The sequence below is a fragment of the Lissotriton vulgaris genome, chromosome 5 (assembly GCF_964263255.1).
Source record: "Lissotriton vulgaris chromosome 5, aLisVul1.2, whole genome shotgun sequence".
Lineage (NCBI taxonomy): Eukaryota > Metazoa > Chordata > Amphibia > Caudata > Salamandridae > Lissotriton > Lissotriton vulgaris.
In genome coordinates, this window is record NC_141693.1 from 797,453,333 (window position 1) to 797,476,659 (window position 23,327).

General features: G+C 46.7%; 1 protein-coding gene across 1 annotated transcript in view; it reads left to right on the forward strand.

Annotated features, from left to right (window-relative positions):
* The window catches only part of PPA1 (inorganic pyrophosphatase 1), a 282,780-nt gene that overhangs the window by 63,077 nt on the left and 196,376 nt on the right, over positions 1-23,327 (forward strand). The window contains exon 2 of the mRNA XM_086922264.1: positions 22,249-22,313. Coding sequence (XP_086778390.1) covers positions 22,249-22,313 — 65 coding nt within the window. The remainder of the gene's footprint in view (positions 1-22,248; positions 22,314-23,327) is intronic.

Consider the following 23,327-nt stretch of genomic DNA (forward strand, 5'->3'; position numbering starts at 1 on the left):
AATGTCATCAGGATAGGCGATTTTAAATGTTTTTTTTTTTTTTGGTGGAGCAGAGTATCGTCCTCATTCATATATGTGGTAGGAGATATGAACGAGCTTGAGTTGTTCGGTTAGGGGCATAATATAAAGGCTAAATAGTGTAGGTGAGAGAGAGAGAAGACCCTTGGGACATCAAGGAACACAGGGGGACTGATTGGATAGATCATGGATTGATTAGAATGTACTGGGATCTGATTTGATGAATGATAAACATTTTAACATTGTACTGGTGAGGCCCATCCTGTGTTCTAGTATGTTAAAGGGTTTCATGATTGACTGTGTCAAATGCTGTTGACCGACCAAGTAGGATTGTCATATGGATACTTCATTACATATATTGCGTTAAGTTAGCATGAGTGTATTACATGTTTAAACAGCCGGTTTGCCTTCTGCTTCAGTTTTGCACACGACACATACTTGTTGTTGTAGCTTTCACCCTAGAAACGATGAGGTGGTTTATTTGAGAATAATATGTTATTTCTATGCTATCAGCTTTGCCTGGTACACTTGGTACAACTGTCTGCACACTGAGAGCTGCACACTCTAAGATTAACCTAACACAAGGTTGCTGGGAGGCCTGATCCTCGCACCACATTAGACATAACACAAATAATGTTGATGCCAACATTTTGGGCTCTACGCGGGTTTAAGATAGTTACACGGAATGAACGTACACACTTGGTGCTGCGCATGAAGAGAGCTGGTAGCTGTTGATGTGAGCTGCTCCTACTGACATTGAGAGGTATGGGGCCGCCCTGCTAAAGCCCGAATGAGACCTTCTTAGATATAAAATAATATGCTAGATAGGGTGCGTGAAATATAGGTGATATAGATTTCTATAGGTTTTGCATTATAACATGCTAGCACCTTTTGCTTACTATGGATTAGTGACTATGCTGCTGACTCTGATTTTTATAATCTGCATTTTGGTATTATACAAGATACTGCGTTTGAGAACTTTGCATTGAATAATAAATATTTCAAACTTGCACTTGTGTTCTTTGACTCTCAGTTTTGGTTTGAAATGATTATATAACGAAAGAGTGTTCATGTGTTCCACGATTCCTGAGGTATTCTAAAGATCATGTTCTGGTTTGTCTAAGACATGGTTCATTCCATAATGATCCATGAGACACTGTAGCTAGCTAGGTAAGGAGATTTCTGACACTGAGATGAGTTTTGGATCATCCTAACTCACTGAGGTTCTAGATCTCTATGCACAGTTCTGTGGGAGAACGGAAACCCTGCTACATGGCGCCCAACGGTTTGGTTGGCCTTAAAACATGACACTCGAGTAGTATATCATTCATACCTTGACACCTTCATTCCCGTTTCCGGTAAACGGTGGTGTCGGAAAACCTACCTGTTTTTGAAATAGGTCTTTTCAAGCTTGAATTCTTCTTTAAACGGTTTCTTTGAATTACTACCCAGTTGTGCTACAAAGTGTTCTTTGTCTTTTTTCACTTCCTGTGCTACCATGGCCGTGGACATAGCGCAGCATAGCCTCGTCGCTGTTCGCGACCACTTGAGGGCATATAATGTCCCTGCGGAAGGTTTGGCTGTGGTTCTAGTGGTGAGTGCGGAACATGCGTACCCGTACGAATTGTTTTATTCCTGGGTGACGTTTCCCGAAGTAAACGCTAATTCGGGCGTTTACCACTCATACACTGCCTCGGCTGTTCCGGCGGCTTATGCTCCGTACAGAGCACTGGAAGTACCTATAGATGTTTGGCAGCACGGAGTTTGGTTTGGTGGCACCCTACCCCATTCTTTAACTGCTCCGAGGTTAGGTCCGTTGTCCATTGCGGGCACAGCCTGGCCCGCCTTGGGCGGATTTACTCCTCATCCTAATCGCGCCACTTGTAATGTGGGTGATCTGCGGCGTCTGCATGATGTCGCGGTTGACGTGATTAGAGCGCTTGTTCATTACATTGGTCGTAATATACATGGCGCAGCCCCCGCAGGTGCGCAGCTTCGAGCGGAACAGGCTGGTTTGAAAATCAGTCCTGTCTTGGTGAATTCCGTAATGGGCAGAAAGCCAGAGAATAAGGATGATTTTCCTTACTGGCTTGCCGAGAAATTCGACCAGCTGGAGGCTGTGTTTCCTAATACGACTCCGGGTGAAAAACACCGGATTCTTACGCTTAGTTTACCGAAGGATTTAGCCCCTGAACTTGCTGACTGTGAAACATGGGGTAAGACTTTTGCAGCGGTTTACTCGAGGTGCTTTGGCACCCCGTCAGTGTCGAACCTGTCTGCGGTCCTAAAACGTGTTCAGGATGATCACGGACCGGAGTCGGCGGTTGAGTTGGGTATGCGCCTGAGCGGTTCATTTGAGACGGTTTGCGGTATTATCCTTGCTAATGTAAAAGGGGATGCAGTGAACTTTCAGGTGGCCAATGGTCTGGCGTTAGTTCCCGATGCCGAGAAACCCCGTCAGCTGGCAAGAATTATTGTGGCGGCTTATAAAACGGTTGGCCGCAATTCTAAGGGTGTAAAGGTTTTTCTTGAAAAAGAAAAGAAGCAGCCCCAGGGACAGTCTTCGGAAACGGGTGGACAACCCAAGTCCAAAAAACAAAATTGGCCTAAAAAACAGAATCAGGGTAAGCAACAACAACAACAGACACAGGTTTCTAGTCCGGCGCCTTCACAACCTGCGCAGTCGGATCGAGTTTATGAATTGCGCGATCGCGCTACGATTAAATCGCCTGACAGATATCAGGCATCTGACCAACGCTCTCCTCGTTCCTTTCAGGACTCATCGGCTCCGTCAACCGGTGGTGGAGGGGGCGGCAGGGGCAGGGGTGGCCAGCAAGGACGTGGCCAGCCCCGCACGCGAAGTGAAGGGGATCAGCGGGACGACTCTACGCCAAAGAGACCGCAGTTTGCCAAGAAGAAAGTCGCTGCCTTAACGGCGCATCGATATGCCCCAGATAGTGAGAACGCGGCTTCGGAATCTGACGTGGGCTCTGACCTTGCTGGACAGCGCGGCGGAGATTACCATAGTGAGAGAGGCCCTCCGTCCACTGTTGAAGGTGACAGCGACTGAGACTTTTATTGTGATTGAAACAGCTGATACACATGTTGCTCCCCCTGAAAGACTTTTTGAAATTGTCCTGTTAATTGAAGGTGACATGCAGCGAACTGTAAAAGGGGTATTTTGGGAGAATCTTTCGGATACGTATGACATTTTGCTTTCGGAGGCTGACTGGCCCCCACCTTTTGTTCTCGCAGCTCCGCGAGGGGAGGAGGTAATCCTCCCCAGTTTCGCGCACACTGTATCGAGAGTGGAAGCGCTGCATTTTGCAGAAGAGTGGGCTCTGGCGCTTGCGCCGGCTGTGTACCGAAATCAGTGTGGCTGGGATAAATTGTCCCCTAGCCATGAGATTCCTTTACGGTCACAGCCGCAGCCACAACCCCAGTATCCCATACGGCGTGAAGCTAAAGCTTCGGTCGCGGCTATCCTTGAACAATTGGAATATCAAGGTGTAATTGAAACGTGTGTGTCACCAATGAATAATCCCCTTTTTACTGTTAACAAGCCGGACGGCTCATATCGTCTGGTTTTGGATTACCGGCATTTGAACTCTCATTGCCGTAACTGTGCAGTACAGAATACTCACGGCTCTGCCCTAGTAAATAGTCTTGAGCGTAAACGGTTCAAAACCACGCTTGACATTTCCAATGGTTTTTATGCACATAGATTAGATGGTCTAAGTTCCCAATGGACCAGTTTTACGTGCGGCGGCGTACAAAAAAAGTTTAATCGACTCCCAATGGGATATAAAAATAGTCCTGGAGTGTTTTCCGCCCGCATAGTCTCTCTTTTAGAGAGTTTCGATCCAGTTGCATGTTCGTATGTGGATGATATTTATCTCACAGACGACGAGCTTTGGGTGCATCTGTGTCGAGTAAACAGCATAATTTGTAACTTTGCAGACATGGGTTACAAGTTTAACTTTGCAAAATCGCACATTGCGGAGTACACAGTGTTGTTTCTAGGTTATGAACTTAACCATGAAGGAAAGGGATTGGCTCCTCAGTTCTTGGAGAAGTGCGCGCAGTTGCGCTCTCCGACAACGCTGAAAAAATTACAGTCTTTGCTGGGTTTTTTAAATTTCGGGAGGACATACATTCCGGAATATGCCCAGCGTATCAAGCCTTTATATGCCTTGGTACAACCATCTTTTTCCAAATCATGCTGGCTGCCTGAGCACTCAGCCATTCTGCAGTCCTTGCAGGCTGATATGCTAGCTTCTGACTACTTACAGACTCGTGATAACCAGACCAACCTGGTGATAAGAATTATCCCTGGGACGGTGGGTTTCACGTACCTGACTTTTAATGAAGGGGATACTGTACCTATTGCTTACAAGTCGCACTTGTACACTTCGGCTGAACTGCGTTTTTCCACTGTGGAGAAAGTTTTAACGGCTGTGCAGATGGCAATTCTTAAGGAACGTGCCCTGTCGCAGGGAAAGCGCATGTTGGTTGTCACCCCGTGTCCAGCCTTGGAGGCGGTCACGAAAGCCAGTGTACCGAATTCTAAAGCTTTGCACCCTCGGTGGATTCAGTGGGCTACATCCTTGACATCTCAGGATGTCACGTTTATTTTTGACGCCGCTTTACGGTCGCAGGAGTATTTGCAGTATGAATTTGTTCATCCTGCTCCTTTAGCAATGCGGCCGTTGGAGGATTTCCATTGTATCATTTACACGGATGGTTCGGCGCAGGTTGCGCATGGCTCTAAACACGCCTACGTTTCCGCTTGCGCCATTGTGGTCGGTGCCATGGTGAACGATGAGTTCAAGTCGAGTGTTGTGCACACGCAAACGCTAGGGGACTGCACCGCACAATTAGCAGAGCTTCGTGCTCTTATGCTCGCATTGGAGTACGCTGATCCTTCTGTGACGACTTTAATCGTAAGTGATTCTTACTACTGTGTCCAGTCTTACAATGAGAACTTGTTCTTTTGGATTCAGAATGATTTTCGTGATTCCAAGGGTAGCACAATAAAACATAAAATGATCTGGGTCAGAGTGGCGGAACTTAAAGAGAAACTGCCGCTCGTGTTTGTGATTCATACTCTCGGCCACCAGCGCGTGGGGGGTCCACGCTGTTGGCAACTCGCTTGCTGATGAAGCAGCGAAGTCAGCGGTATCAAAATACTTGGTTGCAGCGGTCACGAGGTCCAAAAGCAAAATAGATGATGACATCTTGGCGGCTGTTGCTGCCACGGAGAAGGGAGGTAAATATCCTGCGGGGTTCCCTTCGAAGTACACATACCACTTAAGTCCCGATAAGGTTCCTTATGTGAAAATTCCTGAAGTTGGAGAGCGTCTAGTTCCCAACTCGGATCGCAGAGCTTCTCTGATTACAGCGGCTCATGAAGGTGTGGCGTCTGCGCATGCGGGCGTCTCAGCCACTGTATCTCAGCTACAACAGAGGTTCTGGTGGCGGGGACTGTACAAACAGACGCGCGATTATGTCCTTATGTGTGACATTTGTCAGCAGATCAAGCCTTCTACTGCTGCGCGTCCGCCTCAGACACAGTTGTACATCTCTAATAAACCACTTGGTTGTGTTTATTTGGATCACTGCGGTCCTTTTTCTTCTGATACTGCGTATAAATACATCTTAGTAGCAGTTGACTCATGCACACGCTTTGTATGGGTATGGCCGCATCGAAGCGCTGATTCGCGAACTGTCATTAAGGATTTGCGTGTCTTTGTGGGAATCTTTGCTTGTGGTACTTTCCATTCGGACCAGGGTCCGGCTTTCGCCTCTAAGGCGTATAAGGATGCTATGGTTTCGTTGGGAGTACAGGTGAAGTTTTCAAGCCCCTACAGGCCTGAGGGCAATTCTGTAGTAGAAAGAATGAACCGCGACTTAAAGCAATCTTTGACAGCCCGTGTTATAGGCACTGGTAGAAACTGGCTGACCCACCTCTATGGCGTGCAGCGTGCGCTTAATAATCTCCCTAGAAGGTCTCTGGGTGGGCGGACCCCATACGAAATGCTCTTTGGTATCAAGATGTACGTACCTGACCTTGATGGTGCAGACTGCCAGGCCCAGGCAGCGGCCTTTGACGTAGATGAACATTGCAATGTTTTACAGGATCTACAAAAGACCAGAGACAGTCTTGCAAAGGAACACTTGCCCTCCACGTCGGATGAGGCGTTGCAGATCCCGGTAGTTGGCTGGCTACCCCAAGTTGGAGAACTGGTTCGAGAGAAGATCGATAACAAGAAAGAGTTTGGTCCCTCATATCGAGCACCAGTCCGAGTACTTGGAGTGAAGGGCACAAGAACAGTCATTTTACCACCACTTCCAGGTCGTAAAGAAAACAGATGTATTTCTATTGACAATGTCAAGACACACAGGGTGGCCGATTCTTCATAGCATGACACCGGCTGTATCCTGTCCTTCCATGGTGAGGCACTCTGTGCTGGCTATTACATCTGGTGCAGATCAGGAGGTGTCCCTCGAGATGCCTGCCATATCCAGACCTTTATTAAATACTATTCCTGTTACTAACATTGATGAGGTGACCTATGCAGATCCTGCTGATTTATCCATGTCCGATTTACAAGCTCGTTTGGCTAACCAATCCAGATTCTCTTTTGACTCTGATTCGGAACTTTCAAAGAAACCATCGACTATAGCAAAATATGCCACGTTGTTTAAAAAACATTTTTTAATTCCACCTTGGACATACATTTGGCTGATACTATTTTTATTTCATCTTTTTATGTCGATTGGTTTTGTGTTTTATTTTTTCCGACTGATCGATGGCCATTATGTGAAAGAAAGAACAGGAATTCGGTACCTTAATGGAACATTGGCCCCTCTTTCCTCCTCACATTCAGTACACAGACTAAAGAGAGACTTACATTCAGTGCAGATTACTGCTTGGCCAGTCCTTGATGGGATTGTGTGGGATGCGGTTAGGTTTCAGATACATGGCCCCACAGAAGTTATTAATGTTCCTAATGTGCTTAGAGTAAACATGGGAGATGTGATTAAGCAAAATGTTCGTTCTGATGATTGGGATCTTCAGGCCGTAGAAGCATTGTTCTCTGATTTGAAATATTATGCGGCCTTTGATGCTGAGGATTTGTACTTAGATTCTGTCAATTATGGTGATTTGTTTTGTTATCAACATTATGGGAATCATTTCTTACACAAGACAAGTTCCAGGAGGGTTCCTGTGAATTACACTCAGTGGGAACATTGCCCTACTCCCTTACAGGGGAGCTCAAGTACATTTCTGGGAAAATACTCTTATTTTACAGATTTTAATCAATCGAATCCTGAGTCGTTTTATTTTAAAGTGAACCAGAAATTCATGCCCAAAGTTAGACTTACTGATACAAAATTGCTGTATTCAAAGTCCTTTTTAGAAAGGTTATCTGTGGATGGCTATGAGTTATGGAAGGATGCTATTGACCTTAAATCGGTTTGGGGTACCAAAGATTGGCAGGTACAAGGCACTGAGGCTTTGCATCGTGCATGTCTCATCCCGAATCACATGTTGTTTTTAAATTCTACTGTTTCTCAAACAACATGTTTTGGATTGGCTACATCTAAAAAATTAAATACCCCTACTATCCCTGACTTGGAAGAGTATTCAGGTTGGAGTAATTTCACTACAATGTCCATCAGTGGGATACAAGCGCTTTTGCAGAATTCCTCCTTTAATATTTCCCGTTTTGATCCGGAGGGGTGGCTTTTGTGGCAAAGAAGCACTGATGCCTGCCAACGTAGGTTTTTGGGTTTATCTGAAGGTTTTACGCACATCAGGCCAGATCCCAGGTTTGAAACAGATCACACTGTTACCACTTATTCAGTAGGTAAATTGTGTCAGAACTGGTTACAACATTCCACTTTGGCTGCAGTTAAACTGCATCTGTCCCAGTTGAATGAGAATATAGAGCTAAATGATTTTATAAAAGGCCCGACTAGGGGTAGATCTAAACGCTTTATTTATGCTGTATACAATGAAATTTGGAAATTTTCACAGGTTGAGGCAGCTAAACGCCTGAGAGCGATTGATCAAGCAAATTTGGAAAAAGTGCTAGCAGTAGTAGATAACAGTATTAACATGCTTTCTTCCAGGATTTACACATTGGATAATATTGTTTCTTCTGTTGTTGATATTGTACATGATGAAGTGTCCACGTTATACCATGGTCAAAATCAATTGCGTTCTGTAATGCAGTTTGCCTGGACTCTACAGACAATTAAGGCAGGTCGAGTTCCCTGGAACTCATTGAACGTTTCATCCCTTTTCGCCCCTTTTAATCTTACTGAAAAACAGCGCATGCTTTCAATGCGTGATGCATCATTTTCTATGTTACATATTGAGAAGCTAGAATCCTTGCCTTTCTCTGTTGCTGAAACCACTACTGCCACGTGGCTGATTCATAGTTTAATTACATTACCATTTCCATTATATAAATTTACTAACTGTATGCGGTATATTGCTATAGGACGATATGAACCACTAGGCAATGCATTCTTACACGAGGCATGGTCATTACCATACACATACAGATGTCTGAAGGATGGAAAAGAAGTGAATCTTAATGGTGAGGATTGCACACAGTCACCTGACCAGTCATTAATATGCAGACACATTCAGTTACACGGTTCTTGTAATCAGGACCGCCCAAATTTAGCATGTGTTTTAAAAGGCACGCCAGTTCCAGCAGTAGTTCCCACGTTTACATTATTAGCTAATGGTAGTTATTTGCTTTTAAACAACGAATTATGTTGTGGTTTATTAATTGGTGTGGCTTATGTGGTAACTGTATCAGAGCGTGTGGTGTGCTGCAAGAATGTTCTATACCCACCCACGCATGGGTCTTCAGATGTCTCCATCTGGCCACGGATTCCAACCTTGGAAGCAAAATTCAATGGTTTAAGCAGAATAAGGGCCCTTTTGTCTCAAAAACAAGTGACCCTGAGTTCGGCCCGGGAAACTTATGTCCTTCACATAGCTAACACCCGCACAGAGGTGCAGGCGCTTTTAAATACTGATTTGCCGTTTCATTTCTGTGAACTGGTGCACCAGATTTTTAACGCTTCTTCAACGACTGGGCTTGCACATTTTTTTAAATTAGTAAGCAGTGGCCTCGTGACTACATTTGAAAAAGTTTTTGGAATCATTCCCACGTTTTTCCACACTATTTTTTCGAGTTTGTTTGGTGGACTACCTGTGTTGCTGGCTGTAGCCGCAGGAATTCTGTTGGTGTTTTTCTTCATAAAACATGGATGCCCGTCCTGCGCAAGACGCCGTTCAACGCCTCCTGACACTGTGCCGTAATCGGATGCTCAATTACTATGGAACATTGCCGCTTGCAGCATTAAGCACGGCCTATAGATTGTCATTTCGGTTCACCGACTTCACGTGTGTCCAACCTGTGTTTCACTGCGAGTTCGATTGGGCCATTGATTTGTGCCTATGCTTGAGGACTGCTCCTGACGTCGATTTTGATCAGCTAATGCGTCCCGTGGTGGCTCACGAGCTGATCTGTTCTGGCGAGAGAGTTATGGCCCTGGCAGCGATAAATGGAGTTCTGGGCCAATGGGAGATCTCTGCAGCGGCGGATGCCTTTCTGACACACAGCTATCTGGTGAACCCACCGAGTTGTCCTCTGACGTTACAGGAGGATCCGATGCTGGAGGAGCACGTATGTTCTTTCCCATTGCTAAATTGGATTGCTGAACTATTTTCGGATGATGGCAGTGATTTCATGCTGAAGGCTGTGGCAACTTTCTTTGCATATACTTTCCAATCGTGAGATGCCTGGGAGGAATGCTTTGTTGTGAAATATGACTTTCCCCTCGCTGGAATAGAGGGATGGACTATGTTCAGCTGATGGAGAGTACAATCATGTGATGTCACTGGGGATAACGTCAATGTGGCACATGACTTTGGAAATCGGATACGTGCCTTGTTTTTTCTCTTACAAACATTTGAATTGATGAAACCTGGTCCTACGTTTCATATTTTTGAGACCTGATGGATGACTTTTGATTCAAAAGTTTTGTTTTTATATTTTAGATTTGAGGCCACTGTAGGCATTCATACATATTCATTCATACATATTTTTAGCTTATTTTAGCTTAAGATTGTTGAACTTTGCTTTCAATTGTTGTGTCTGATTTAGTATTGCCTTTTCCCTTATGTTTGACGGTGCTCGGACCAATGGGGGGGTGTCATATGGATACTTCATTACATATATTGCGTTAAGTTAGCATGAGTGTATTACATGTTTAAACAGCCGGTTTGCCTTCGGCTTCAGTTTTGCACACGACACATACTTGTTGTTGTAGCTTTCACCCTAGAAACGATGAGGTGGTTTATTTGAGAATAATATGTTATTTCTATGCTATCAGCTTTGCCTGGTACACTTGGTACAACTGTCTGCACACTGAGAGCTGCACACTCTAAGATTAACCTAACACAAGGTTGCTGGGAGGCCTGATCCTCGCACCACATTAGACATAACACAAATAATGTTGATGCCAACATTTTGGGCTCTACGCGGGTTTAAGATAGTTACACGGAATGAACGTACACACTTGGTGCTGCGCATGAAGAGAGCTGGTAGCTGTTGATGTGAACTGCTCCTACTGACATTGAGAGGTATGGGGCCGCCCTGCTAAAGCCCGAATGAGACCTTCTTAGATATAAAATAATATGCTAGATAGGGTGCGCGAAATATAGGTGATATAGATTTCTATAGGTTTTGCATTATAACATGCTAGCACCTTTTGCTTACTATGGATTAGTGACTATGCTGCTGACTCTGATTTTTATAATCTGCATTTTGGTATTATACAAGATACTGCGTTTGAGAACTTTGCATTGAATAATAAATATTTCAAACTTGCACTTGTGTTCTTTGACTCTCAGTTTTGGTTTGAAATGATTATATAACGAAAGAGTGTTCATGTGTTCCACGATTCCTGAGGTATTCTAAAGATCATGTTCTGGTTTGTCTAAGACATGGTTCATTCCATAATGATCCATGAGACACTGTAGCTAGCTAGGTAAGGAGATTTCTGACACTGAGATGAGTTTTGGATCATCCTAACTCACTGAGGTTATAGATCTCTATGCACAGTTCTGTGGGAGAACGGAAACCCTGCTACAGGATTAGTAGGCAAGATTCATTTTGATCCAATGCGCGAACAACACCGTCCATAATGTGGACTAGGACTGCTTTGATGCATTGGTCTGGTCAGGAACCAGTTTGAGCAATTCCAACTCCTCAATCAATGTCAATGTGATGTCAAGCTGTAGGTGCACACATTTTCAAAAAGTTTATCCAAAGTTGGGATGTTGGAGATAGGGCAGTAGTTATTGAGGTCAGACTGGTCACAGTTAGGCTTTTTTAAGATGGGGTTAACCTGGCTGCTTTTTAGGCAGTCTGGTATGGAACCTTGGTTAATTGAGGCATTGATGATCCTAGTCCATAGGGGGAGTTGGAGAGAAATTGACTTGTTAAGGTGTTTGGTGGGGTGGAGATCCTTGAAGTGGTTCGATTTCAGAGAGGTCAATAGATTTAAGATGTCACTCTCCTCGAAGGTTGTAAATGTTGGCCAGGTGGTGGTGGTCTTAAGTGAGTGGTTCTCGGGCATTCTTCCTGATTGGGCGTGGAGTGGAGAGAAGGTTGGATTTGCAGGGTAGGAGTTTAAAAGCGTTCTGTATATCAGGGGAGATTAGCAAGGTTTTCTTAGTAGAAGGGGCAAAAATTTCGCAGTTGGGAAGGGAGATTTCTGAAGGGGGGTTGCTTTACTGGATCATTTGGTTTTTAACACTTTTGAACCGTTTTTTAGGGCATCTAGTTACTGTATCAAGTTAGTTTTGAAAGAACGCTGCTTTAGAGATCCTGATTTGCCTATTCTAGGCGCTCCGTCTTTTTCATAGAAGTTTGATGTTGGAGAAAGGTATGTCTCCATGCTCTTACTACAAATCTAAGGCATCCGCGTTCCTCATTAAGGTCGCAGTTGAACCAGGGTTTGGATATTTTGAATGGCAGTCTCTTTAGTTTTGGGGCAATGGTGTCCATGATTTTTACATGGAATTAATGTAGGGATCCGTGAGGTCATTAACGTCGTACAAGTGGGAGGGTGCTAGCAGGATGCCGTTACTATGAGCCGACTACATGAGTGGGTTAATGTTGCAAGTGTCTGACTCAATGTTTTGCTGGTTGACCTCTAGAAATAATTGCTCCTTCAGAAATGAAGGTCATGCAGTGGTGGTCAGACAAGTCGCAAGGTAGGATAGAATCAGTTGGGATGGTATTGTCTTTTGATTAAGTCTAAGGTGGCCCCTTTGTTATGGGTCGGGCTGTTGCAGGTTTGGATAAGGTTGCGGTCCTGGAGGAAGGATTTAAAACTAATCATGAGAGGGTTACTGGAATTGTTCCAATGAATGTTAAGTTGCCAAGAAAAATCTGGTTGTTGTCCTCTTCATTGTTAGAGCAGATCCTTTTTATTATCTGTTCAATGAATGTGTAGTTCTCTCTGGGAGGGTGGTAACTTACGTAGAGACCATGTTGAGTTGTCGTCAGTGATAATGTTGACCCTGCGGTATTTGCAGGAGGGAAGTGATAGAAAAATGATTGTTTCATGGATCTGTATGTGCAGGCTAGGCCATGCCTGAGCAATCAAGTCTAATGATGTCATGACTAGGGGCGACTAGTATGTCCAGAATTGGTAATGAGGAATCGTTTAGCCAGGTTTCGGTGAGTATAAGGATGTCAAGGTCAGAGTTAAGTATAAGATTGGCTATGACAGATGGGTGTTTCACAGCTGAATGACCATTCAGTAACTAGCATTTCATGGTAGTTTTTGTGGTAATCCTAGTCTTATGTGAAATGGGTCCTTGTTTGAGGTTTGCAATATTTATGCATCTAGAGCTGGGGTGGAATTCCCTGAGACAGTGAGTGATAGTAGTCTCAATTTCTCTAGCCGGTATAGCGTGATCAGCTGAAGCCCAGTTGTAGGTGGCTAGGAGGGAGAGGGTGTCCTTATTTGATAGCTGTCTGACTAGTCTGTTGGGGCGGGAGGATTGCTTGAGATTCGATTTGTGATTCCAGATCGGTTATGTGAACCTTGAATAGGGAAGGGTAGAAGCAGAGTAGTGACTATGAGCTCAGGAGAACTTGTGTTGAAGATTATATGTGCTAGTTTGAGGATGTCAGCCCTAAGCAGCTGCAGTTCAGATATAATAGTGCAGTAAGTATAGCAATTGTCTATTGGGCTCCTGGCTAGTGTAAGAACTATGGTACATAGAGCTCCCTGAGGAGGGGGGGTAAGCATTGGTAGTATCGCCGGTCGGAGTCTTGGTGATTGGTTGAAAGTGGCAGTGGAAAGGCTGAGCCAGTTGGAGAGAGAGTTGATACAGAGGTCTAAAGATGTTTGGGAAGTAGTGATGTTGGATAGTTTTTGTTGTGGGGCAGTGACTGCAATACCAATGGGGAAGGGGGTGTTTTGGAGTGCAGTGATACCCATGACTGTATGGTTGTCTGCCAGGGAAGAGAGGTGGGAAAAGGGGTAAATAGAGGTGGGAGGAATGAGGATGTCACAAGTGAGGATTCCGTGTGGAGGTGCGAGTGAGTAGGCGAAGCAGTGGTCGTGTCTAGTTTGTTCTTAAGGAGGTCAGTGAAGAGTTCCAAGTTGTGATCTGATCATTGAACGAGCACAGTGCAGTTGATTTAGATGGAGATTGTGACATCTGCATTGTGCAAAGGTGAGTGTGATAGTGAGTTTATGGCCGTAACAAATTTTATTGGTGTTGGGAGGTGTTGAGTGAGGAAGATAAGATTTTTCTCCATTGATCATGCTGATTTGTATTGAAGATGAGGTCGTTCAGTAAAGTACCCTTGTTGTCGCAGACATAGGAGTCGCAGATAAGGGTTTCTTTATTTAGTATAAGGATTCTGTGTTTGAGTTTTCTAGTGGCGTTTTTGTCTAGGTTGTGAGTGTAGTTTATTATGAATGAGTACTGCCCTTTTAGGAGCGGGAGTGTGGCAATTGCTAGGAGAGGCAGGGAAGTCCCATTTCAGTCTCTATTTCCAGATGGCTGTTGCAAGTCTTGTATCTAAATCAGTGGCCGATTTGAATGCAAGGATCGAGGAGCCATCTTGGATGGTAAAAGAGTGGTTATGGAAAAAATTGCAAATTTAGGTGATGTAACCTTTGAGGGGTTAAAGCCAGTGCTCTGGATAGAAGTTATTATCCAGGTTATAAATATCTGATGTCCTTGCCAGCAGGATCAATCACTTCTGGCAAATTCCTGTGAGACTTGAGGCAGGTGTTGAGTAAAAAATACAGAGGTGGCTCATAAAGACAAGCGGCCTCGTAACTGCTTTCAAGATGTTGGCGGGAAACTGCGAGTCGATAAGTGACGAGAAGGTGTATAAAAAAAAATGCAGTGCAAGGCTTTGCTGGCAGAACCAGATACAATAGCGCTACCTGGAAATCGGTTGGGGCCTTACATAGGGTAGCCTCTGGTTTGGAGTTCAGGTGGCCAAGTGGAATCATCTGGCAGCACAGCTTCTGAACCAGAGAGCTGGGCTCTGTACAAATAGGAAGCGTAATGGTGCGATCACGGAGTATCTCTGAACCAGAGCGTGTTCGCGAGCACAATGCTTTGGCAATGGCGCATTGGGAGCAGCAATCCTGCGGCTCGCTGGGATCTACTGGGTCAGATGCGGGCACTCACCTCAGGCTTATAGACGAGATGGTAGTTTCGAGAGAGTAGTAAGAATCGAGGAGTCTCTGTGGCAAGGAAGCTAGCACTTCTAGACCTGCAGACCAATCTGGGTGTGCAGCAATGAAAGTGCACTAGTCATCCCTACTGTAGGGCAGCAGAGGCCGACTAAAGCAGGTATATTCACTGAAAAGTGATCCAAATCCAGGAAGCCTCTCAGGGTTAGACCTTCCTGTGGCCATCTTGCCCTGAAGAACGGGCGTTCTCCCCAGCCTGAATACCCGCCAAAGACCTTAGTATTACACATGTTTATTCTGCTGCGTGTATCCGCAAACCCAACATTCTAAAACCTTCCTCTCTGACACCTGCGTCATAGCTCTACGTAGTCCGTTAGGAGCCAAAAGGGTTCCGTTCTAAAACTTGCAAGACACTACACAGTGCACTTGTGTGATTTAACAAGGCAAATATAAGTTCATCGCTTGGAAGTCGAGATTTAATCTGCTCCAGTAGCTAACAAAGTCACCGAAAAGTTTTTTTTTTACTTTACCAAGTCTAAGAAAATGCTCCATATTTAGGAAGTTAACACTCCTGTTTCCTTTATTTCTGTAATTTTTTATTGAGTAAAAAAATATATATTTACATGGAGCGGACGTTTCGTTGGTATAAAGGGAAAAACACTGTACAGGTTTCCGAAAATTGCTGTTGCTTAATTATGCCTCAATCAGGAAAAGTTGCAAGCTTCCCACTCTTAAGATTAATACTATTGAAACTGGTGTCTTCAGATTTGCGTGTGTGAATCGAAATTTGCCTAGCTTACGTAACGGTAAGTTTCAATTCTATTAAGGACACGGAGGCGAGGATTATGCTATATCTTCCTTCGCTTTATTAACATAAAGACTCCACAGCAGCTTAGGAAAAGATATAATAATAACAAAAAAATGCTTTAAACATGAAGCATTGACGGAATGTTCAACAGATCAAACAACAACTCCCAAGAGTCTCTTTGTATAATGATAGTCCATAGTCCTTCCACTCTGTCCATCACCACTATAAAACCGGACTTCTCATCTTCTTCCTCCTCTTTCTTCGCGCAGATCACGCTTGAGCCTCATTGGTCCTGTTTAGCGTCAGCGAGGTGGTCCAGGAATGCGACAATAAGGCGAGGAGCATTCAATGACTAATACAGTACCGACAATGTAAAGGAAAACGCTTTACTTACTGCCATACGGGTGGGTAGAGACACCACTGTAGCCTGGGTGGGATAATCCTCGCCTCCGTGTCCTTAATAGAATTGAAACTTACCGTTACGTAAGCTAGGCAAATTTCGATTCTATGTCAGGACCGGAGGCTTCAGATTATGCTAGTTCAAAGCTTACTTACCACCAACTGGGCCAAATCCACCACCGGCTTAAAATAAAACCTCTTAAAGGTGGAATCCGAGGACCAATCCGCATCTCGCATTAGGTCCTCCAAACGAGCACCCACCGAGAATGCCTTAGAGGCCATGGCCCCCCTGGCGGAGTGTGCTCCAAAGAGAGAAGTATTGATGCCCGCTTCTTGCATGACCCACCGCACCCACCGAGCAATAGTAGGAGAGGAGACAGCTTTGTGTGGCTTCCGCAGGGCAATCAACAACTGACGCTCGCCCGGAGGGCGCAAATCCAAGGTCAGGTCCTCATATGCTTTGAGGCATTGCACAACACACAACTTAGGAGTGTCAAGAAAAGCTGGATATGAAATGGACCGCGACGACGTTTTAGTGCGTCGGCCCACGGTAAAAGTAACCCCTTCCGGGGAAAAAATGCGTGCAGAGACATCCAGCGCGCGCACGTCAGACGCGTCTACAAGAAATCAAACATAACAACATGGCTAACTTCGCCGATAGCTCCTTAAGAGACAGATAGGAATTGGCCGGCCAAGACCAGAACAAATCCAGAACCAAATTGACGTCCCAAAGGACGGAGTACCTGGGTTCCGGAGGCAACGCGAGGCGGATAGCCCGCAGAAGCCGGCAAACAAAAGGATGTTCCCCTACTGGGTGGCCATCGATGTTGTCGTGGCCTGCCGAAATCGCCGATCGAATAGCATTGATCGTTCTATATGCCAAGCCCTTGTCGGCTAAATGTGCCAGGAAATTCAGCACGGGAACGAGGCCTGCGACCAAGGGATCCAAATCTCTTCGTAAACACCAACGCATCCACTTAAGCCAAGCGGATCTGTAACGCTTCATCGTACTATCGGCCCATGCTTTGGAGAGCAAGTGCTCAGCCGACCCCGAAAGGCCTGGGAGCGACCAGCGTCTCCTGAGAGCCTCCACGCCACGAGGCGGAGAGAGTTCTGCGTGACGAGGGGATGAGGTTCCTGATCCGGATTTGTCAGGAGCAGAGGAAACCGGGGGAGTAGGATTGGAAAATCCCAAGAAAGTTCCAGAAGAACCGGAAACCACACTTGAGACCTCCAGAGTGGTGTAACCAACACCAGCTCCGCTCCCTGGCGGCGTATTTGGGCCGCCGCTCGCATTATCATGGAGAACGGGGGAAACGCAAACGGTTGTTTCCCGACTCCAATCCTGCAGAAACGCGTCCGTGGCCTCCGCTAGAGGGTCCGGCCTCCAGCTGAAAAAACGCGGCAGCTGGTGGTCGAGACGGGACGCAAAGAGATCCACCGAGAAGGGACCCCAGAGGGTGTGCAGCCACCGGAAAACCTCCGGATCCAGTGTCCACTGGCTGGCGTCCCTGAGATGTCTGGAGTGCCAAACCGCTACCTGGTTGGACTGACCCGGCAGATACTCCGCCGTCACCGCAATGTGACGAGACAGGCAATAATCCCAGAAGTCCTTCGCCAAGTCCGCCAAGGCGCGGGAACGAGGACCTCCTAGATGGTTCACATAACGAACCGCCGAAATATTGTCCATCCGTAACCGGACACAGGCCTTGACCGAATCTTTGGTCCAACAACGAACTGCGAAGGAGCCCGCCAGGAGCTCCAAACAATTGATATGCAATTGTTGTTCTTCTGAAGACCAGGCGCCGCCGGTGGAAAAATCCCCGCACTGGGCGCCCCAGCCCGACCTGGTGGCGTCTGACTCTATGATCAGGTCCGGAGCCGAACCGAAGATCGCCCGACCATTCCATGCCTCCATGTGAGACAGCCACCATGACATTTCCTCCTTCACTTCGTCCGTGAGGGGAACCCACTGATCGTAACTCATCCCACGGCGCAGATGTTGGGCCTTCAGGCGTTGGAGAGCCCTGTAGTGCAGCGGACCTGGGAAAATCGCCTGGATGGAGGACGAGAGAAGACCCACCACCTTGGCGATATGTCGCAGGGACGTACGATCTCTTGCGATCGTCTGCCGAAGCAGGTGTCGAATTTTTGAGACCTTCCGACCCGGCAGGCTCAAGACCGCCTGCACAGAGTCCACCACGAAACCTACAAAGGTGATCTTCTGAGTGGGAACCAAAACCGACTTGGAGCCGTTGACCACAAACCCCAGTCTCTGGAGCAGGCCGACAGCTTGTCGCAGTTGGCCTGCCAACACCTCCGGGCACTGCCCCATGAGGAGGATGTCGTCCAAGTATACTAGCATACGGACCCCCTGACTCCTGAGAAACTCCACTACCGGATGGAGAACCTTCGTGAAGCACCACGGGGTTGAAGAAAGACCGAACGGCAGTGCGGTGAATTCGAACACCTTGCCGTCCCACAGGAATTGTAGGAAACGACGATGAGGGGGGTGGATGGGGACGACCAAGTAGGCGTCCTTGAGATCCAGTCTCACCATCCAATCCCGAGGGAGGAGTACGTCCCGAAGGAGGTGGATACCCTCCATTTTGAAATGTCGATAGACCAACCACCCAATGAATTCCTTGAGATTGATCACAGGCCGCTTGCCCCCATCCGTCTTGTCCACTAAAAAGACGTTGCTGAGGAACCCATGCGGGTGGCGCGTTGAAAGACGGATGGCCCCCTTGCGCAGCAAGTCCGAGACCTCCCCGTCTATCAACCGCGCGTCGGACTCCGAAAAGACCATTGGGCGCGGGGGCCTCGCTTGCGTGGGCTGGTCGTAAAATTCTATGTGGAACCCTCGTACAGTTTGTAAAACCCAAGCGTCGGCAGTGAGCAATTCCCACTCCTCGTAAAAGCTTGCCAGCCGCCCCCCAATAGGAACTTGATCCAAACAAAGTACACTTACCGGGGGCATTTCCTTGACCAGAGTTCTTCTTGAACCCTCTGCCGCCGAAGCGCTGCCCTCTGGTGGGGTAGAAGTTGGTATAGTTGGCAGAGGTCTGGTATTGACCTCTTCCGGAGCCTTGTCCTTTATTGGTCTGCTGGCCACGGCCGATCGCACGGCCCCTACCGCGACCGGCCCCTCCGGAGAAACGCTGGTGAAACACCCTCTTAATGCTGGACTGGGCCTTATCCAGCGACGTGAACGTGTTCACGAACTTGCCCAGTTCCCTGATGAAGGGTTCGCCGAAGAGGCCTCCCTGGGCCACAGCACCCGCCTCCGACGAGGCCAGGTCCCCCAATTTTGGGTCCAATTTGATTAGGAGCGAACGCCGCCTCTCCGTAGACAGGGCACAGTTGGCGTTGCCCAAGAACACAATCACCCTCTGGGCCCAATTCGAGAGCACCTCCGGGGAAATGGCGGTGCCATTTGCCTTAGCCTCCTCCGCCATATCGAGGATCTTCGTGGCGGCCCCAACCGCATCTAACAACTTGTCCTGGCAGGCCCGCCAGGACCGATCAATCCCTTTCCTGGGGTCCTTCATAAATTTCGCCAGGAAGGTGGCCATCTTGGGATCCAATTCCGGGGTCATGGCCTCTTTCCCCTCCAAAGTTGGCCGAGGGCACTCCCCACGCAGGCAGCCCCTCGCTTCCTTTTCCAGGGGCTTGCGCAGCCTGCCCGCGACCAATTTCGCCACCGTCTCCCCCAGTGTCCAGGCCGCGGAGCGGGGGTGGACGATCTCGTCCGGGTCCAGCATGCCCGACTCTTCTCGGGGCATCTCCTTGGCAGAGGACGCCGGAAGCCAAGATCGGGTCGACTCCCTGTCATCCTCCGTGTCCGGAGAGTCGTACACTGGAGAGGCGGGGGCCGTGGACACGTCCCCCGAAGCACTAGGGTCCACCAAGGGCGCAGGGGGCACCGCCGTCGCCTTAGCCAGGAAGGCGTCCCGAAGACGCTCAAACGTGCCCCTGTCCACACCTTGGGCCTCCGATGACGGCCCTTCCTTACAAGGCCTCTTCGGGGCGGGTGGCAACCCGCCGGACGTCCCCGGGAGATCGGGGGTCGGAGGCACATGCGCCGATGCCAGCTTCGCGCACTCTTCTACGATGCGGGCGGAAAGGCGGTCTTCCATGGGGCCTACCACCTCCGTTACGCAGCGGTAGATGGAATTGGCCACCGCCTGGTAGAACTCGTCGTCCTGCAGATAGGGGTAGGGTTCTTCCTCGTATTCCCCTTCCATCCTGGAACCAAGGACAATTTCGGGGCACCCTGAAGGGCGGCAGTCGAGAGAACTCGAATATGGGCAGGCCAACCGGCTGCGATCACGTTTTGGGCCAACTGACGTGGCAGGTGGGCTGCACCAACCCCCAGGCGCGTAGACTCTCCTCGCCGGGACCGGGTCTTCGCACCCCTCAAGCGCGCTAAGCCACACTTTGAATAAAGAGGTGCACAAAGGTCACCCGAAGGTGGTTCACGCGGTCAGAGCCGCAATACAGACCCCAACGGGGCATCAAAAGCAGGAAATACAGACCCGGGGCACCAGGTGTCAGAGGGGTACGCGAGGGCTGGCTCCTGCGCAAGCAGACTCCACGGCGCGGCCCCTGGCACTGCGGAGGCGCGCCGAAGGGTCGGCGAGACGACAGGCCGCCCCCTGGCGGTCTACGTACGCACCGCACACAATTGGGAAAGAAAGGTCGCGTAGGAACGAAGAACGTTCCCGCGACCGGGGACTCTGTAAGGGAATAAACCATGCAATGAGTCCCCCAACGATCGTACACAATACAATCAGCAATATCGAAAATTGGAAAAAACATGAAAAGCACTTATCTGGCTGCGGGAGCAGCGAAGAAAGAGGAGGAAGAAGATGAGAAGTCTGGTTTTATAGTGGTGATGGACAGAGTGGAAGGACTATGGACTATCATTATACTAAGAGACTCTTGGGAGTTGTTGTTTGATCTGTTGAACATTCCGTCAATGCTTCATGTTTAAAGCAATTTTTTGTTATTATTATATCTTTTCCTAAGCTGCTGTGGAGTCTTTATGTTAATAAAGCGAAGGAAGATATAGCATAATCTGAAGCCTCCGGTCCTGACATAGAATTATTTGCGCAGTTCACAAATAAGGTCCCCTGTTCAGTACTTAACATTGAAGAGGACAGGTTAGACCACTGATATTCAAAGTTCGACCTGTGGGCTGCATGCGGTCCTCCCGCCCTTTACGTGCGGCCTCCTGATCAACCGTAGCACTAGGCTGCTGTTTACTCGACTCAGTACTAACCTCAAAAAGATATGAAAAAATTCGGCAAGCCTTTATTTAAAGCATTTATTTAAAGGTTTAAGTGAAGTTAAAGAAAGGAAGTAACTAGGGTGTCCTGCACCTCTCAACTTAAGCCACACATTTTTTAACACATCTTGCAACAGAAGTGTAAACCCTTTATAAAGTGTATTCTAAATTCAAATCGTATTTTTCATTAAAATACAGAACCGTTTCTCCTTAGTACATCGGATTATATAAGTGCGTTTTAGGAATTTTTTTGTTTAAAGTGATAGTTTTCAAGCATGAATTTAAAAACATCAGTTCATCCTTCCACCCTGACAACAATGCCAATATTGAAGCAAGAGTTAAGGCTGTTATGTGCACCTCTGGAGTGACCTGGGTTTCTATTGAATGTTATAATTTATCAAATCAAACACAGGAGAGAATTTTGTAAAGCGCACATCCTGAAGGCATATTTTGAGGTCATCCTATTTGTGATAATGAAGAAAAAGGAGGGAAAGTAATACCAGTTGCCTGGGATCAAACAATTTGGTAAAGTGGGGAAGCTGGAATTAATTCCATGTTTTCTGGTTTAACATGCAGTTCATCACTATATATATATATATATATATATATATATTATATTCTTTGCTTCCCCCTATACCCACCGTACCACGGACACTGCCCCCCAACCCTCCTGCCCCAACCACCCCCCTGCTGTCAACAATGTGGCTCTCGGTCACATCACAGACCAGACATGTTGGACCTTGGGAAAATGTTTGCGAGTAGCCATAGGTTAGGCCAACAAACTCCTAAATTGCTTCAGTAAATATTGGAGCACTTTGTCAGCAAAACCTTTAAATTTGCCTCCGTGTTGATGTAGTATAAATTGGGGGAAAGAGTGTCTAGATTTTATATGACTTGTATTAGAAAAACATCTCATTTTGAGTTCTCCAAAATCTTAAATAACAAATATTGGTCTTTCTTTCAGAAAACAAAAAAGGACTGTACCTTTCTCCATTCCATGACATTCCCCTAAATGCCGGCGAGGACAAGGTAAGGCACTGCTTTGACAAAGAATCATGAAGTCTTTAACTGACATTGTGCATTTAACTCTATATCCTATCCATTTGTTAGGTATGGCTCAAGTTACTGCACTATGACCAATCTAGTTCCCATATGTTCCACTTGAGGCTAAATAATAGAGGTAGAGAACTAAAGTCAGGGATTCCGAGATGGTGGCATGCATCAGTCATGAGTAAATGGATTGAATCGTTTTTTCTGGGGTAGGCTTTAATGATGCCTTAGTGACATTCCTACTTTATCTTCCATTGGTGAGGAATGTCGACATGTCAAGGGGATTTTAGGAATTGCAAAGAATTGAATTTTGATTTGTAGGACTCATTGGTCCAAGTGGGGCGGATCAATTGATTGCAATCTTGCCAATTAAAAATATATATATACATTTTTACGAATGCAGGTCTGCCACTTTTTTATCACAAACACAACAGTTCTTGGACTGTAAATGCGGACCTTGAGGTGTCTCTGACTGGCAAAATTCTGACAGGAGGTGGTGTGCCTGGTGGTGTCTCCTATACTGTGAATCTGAGGGAGGGACAGAGAGCTAAAGAAGAAACACGCCTTCTTGCCAGGGTGCCTGCTTCTTGAAAGATATATCCATGTATGCAATTGGTTAATCTGCATATCTAAAGGCTGTTTGGAAGCTAGCATACATCTTTAATGGAGGTGCCCAATGTGTATTCTTTTTGAGATGTAAGGGTTCTAGGAACTGAGGTTTGGAAGGCATCCTTCAAATATAAGGTTTTTAAAAATTGTGTTGGGTAGATTCTGATCCTTTATTTACTAATATGTTGAATACACTTTTTATCTTAAAGTAAATCTCTTTGCACTTTGACGCAGCAGCCCATCTCATACCACGTGTAATACCATTTTTCAATAATGACTTTCATATCTACAGTGTTTTTCGTTGCAGGCCAGGTTCTCGTTGCTCTATAAGTAATCGCCACTTATCCAGTATTTGGGTGTCTTTCATAGATTCACATGCCTGAA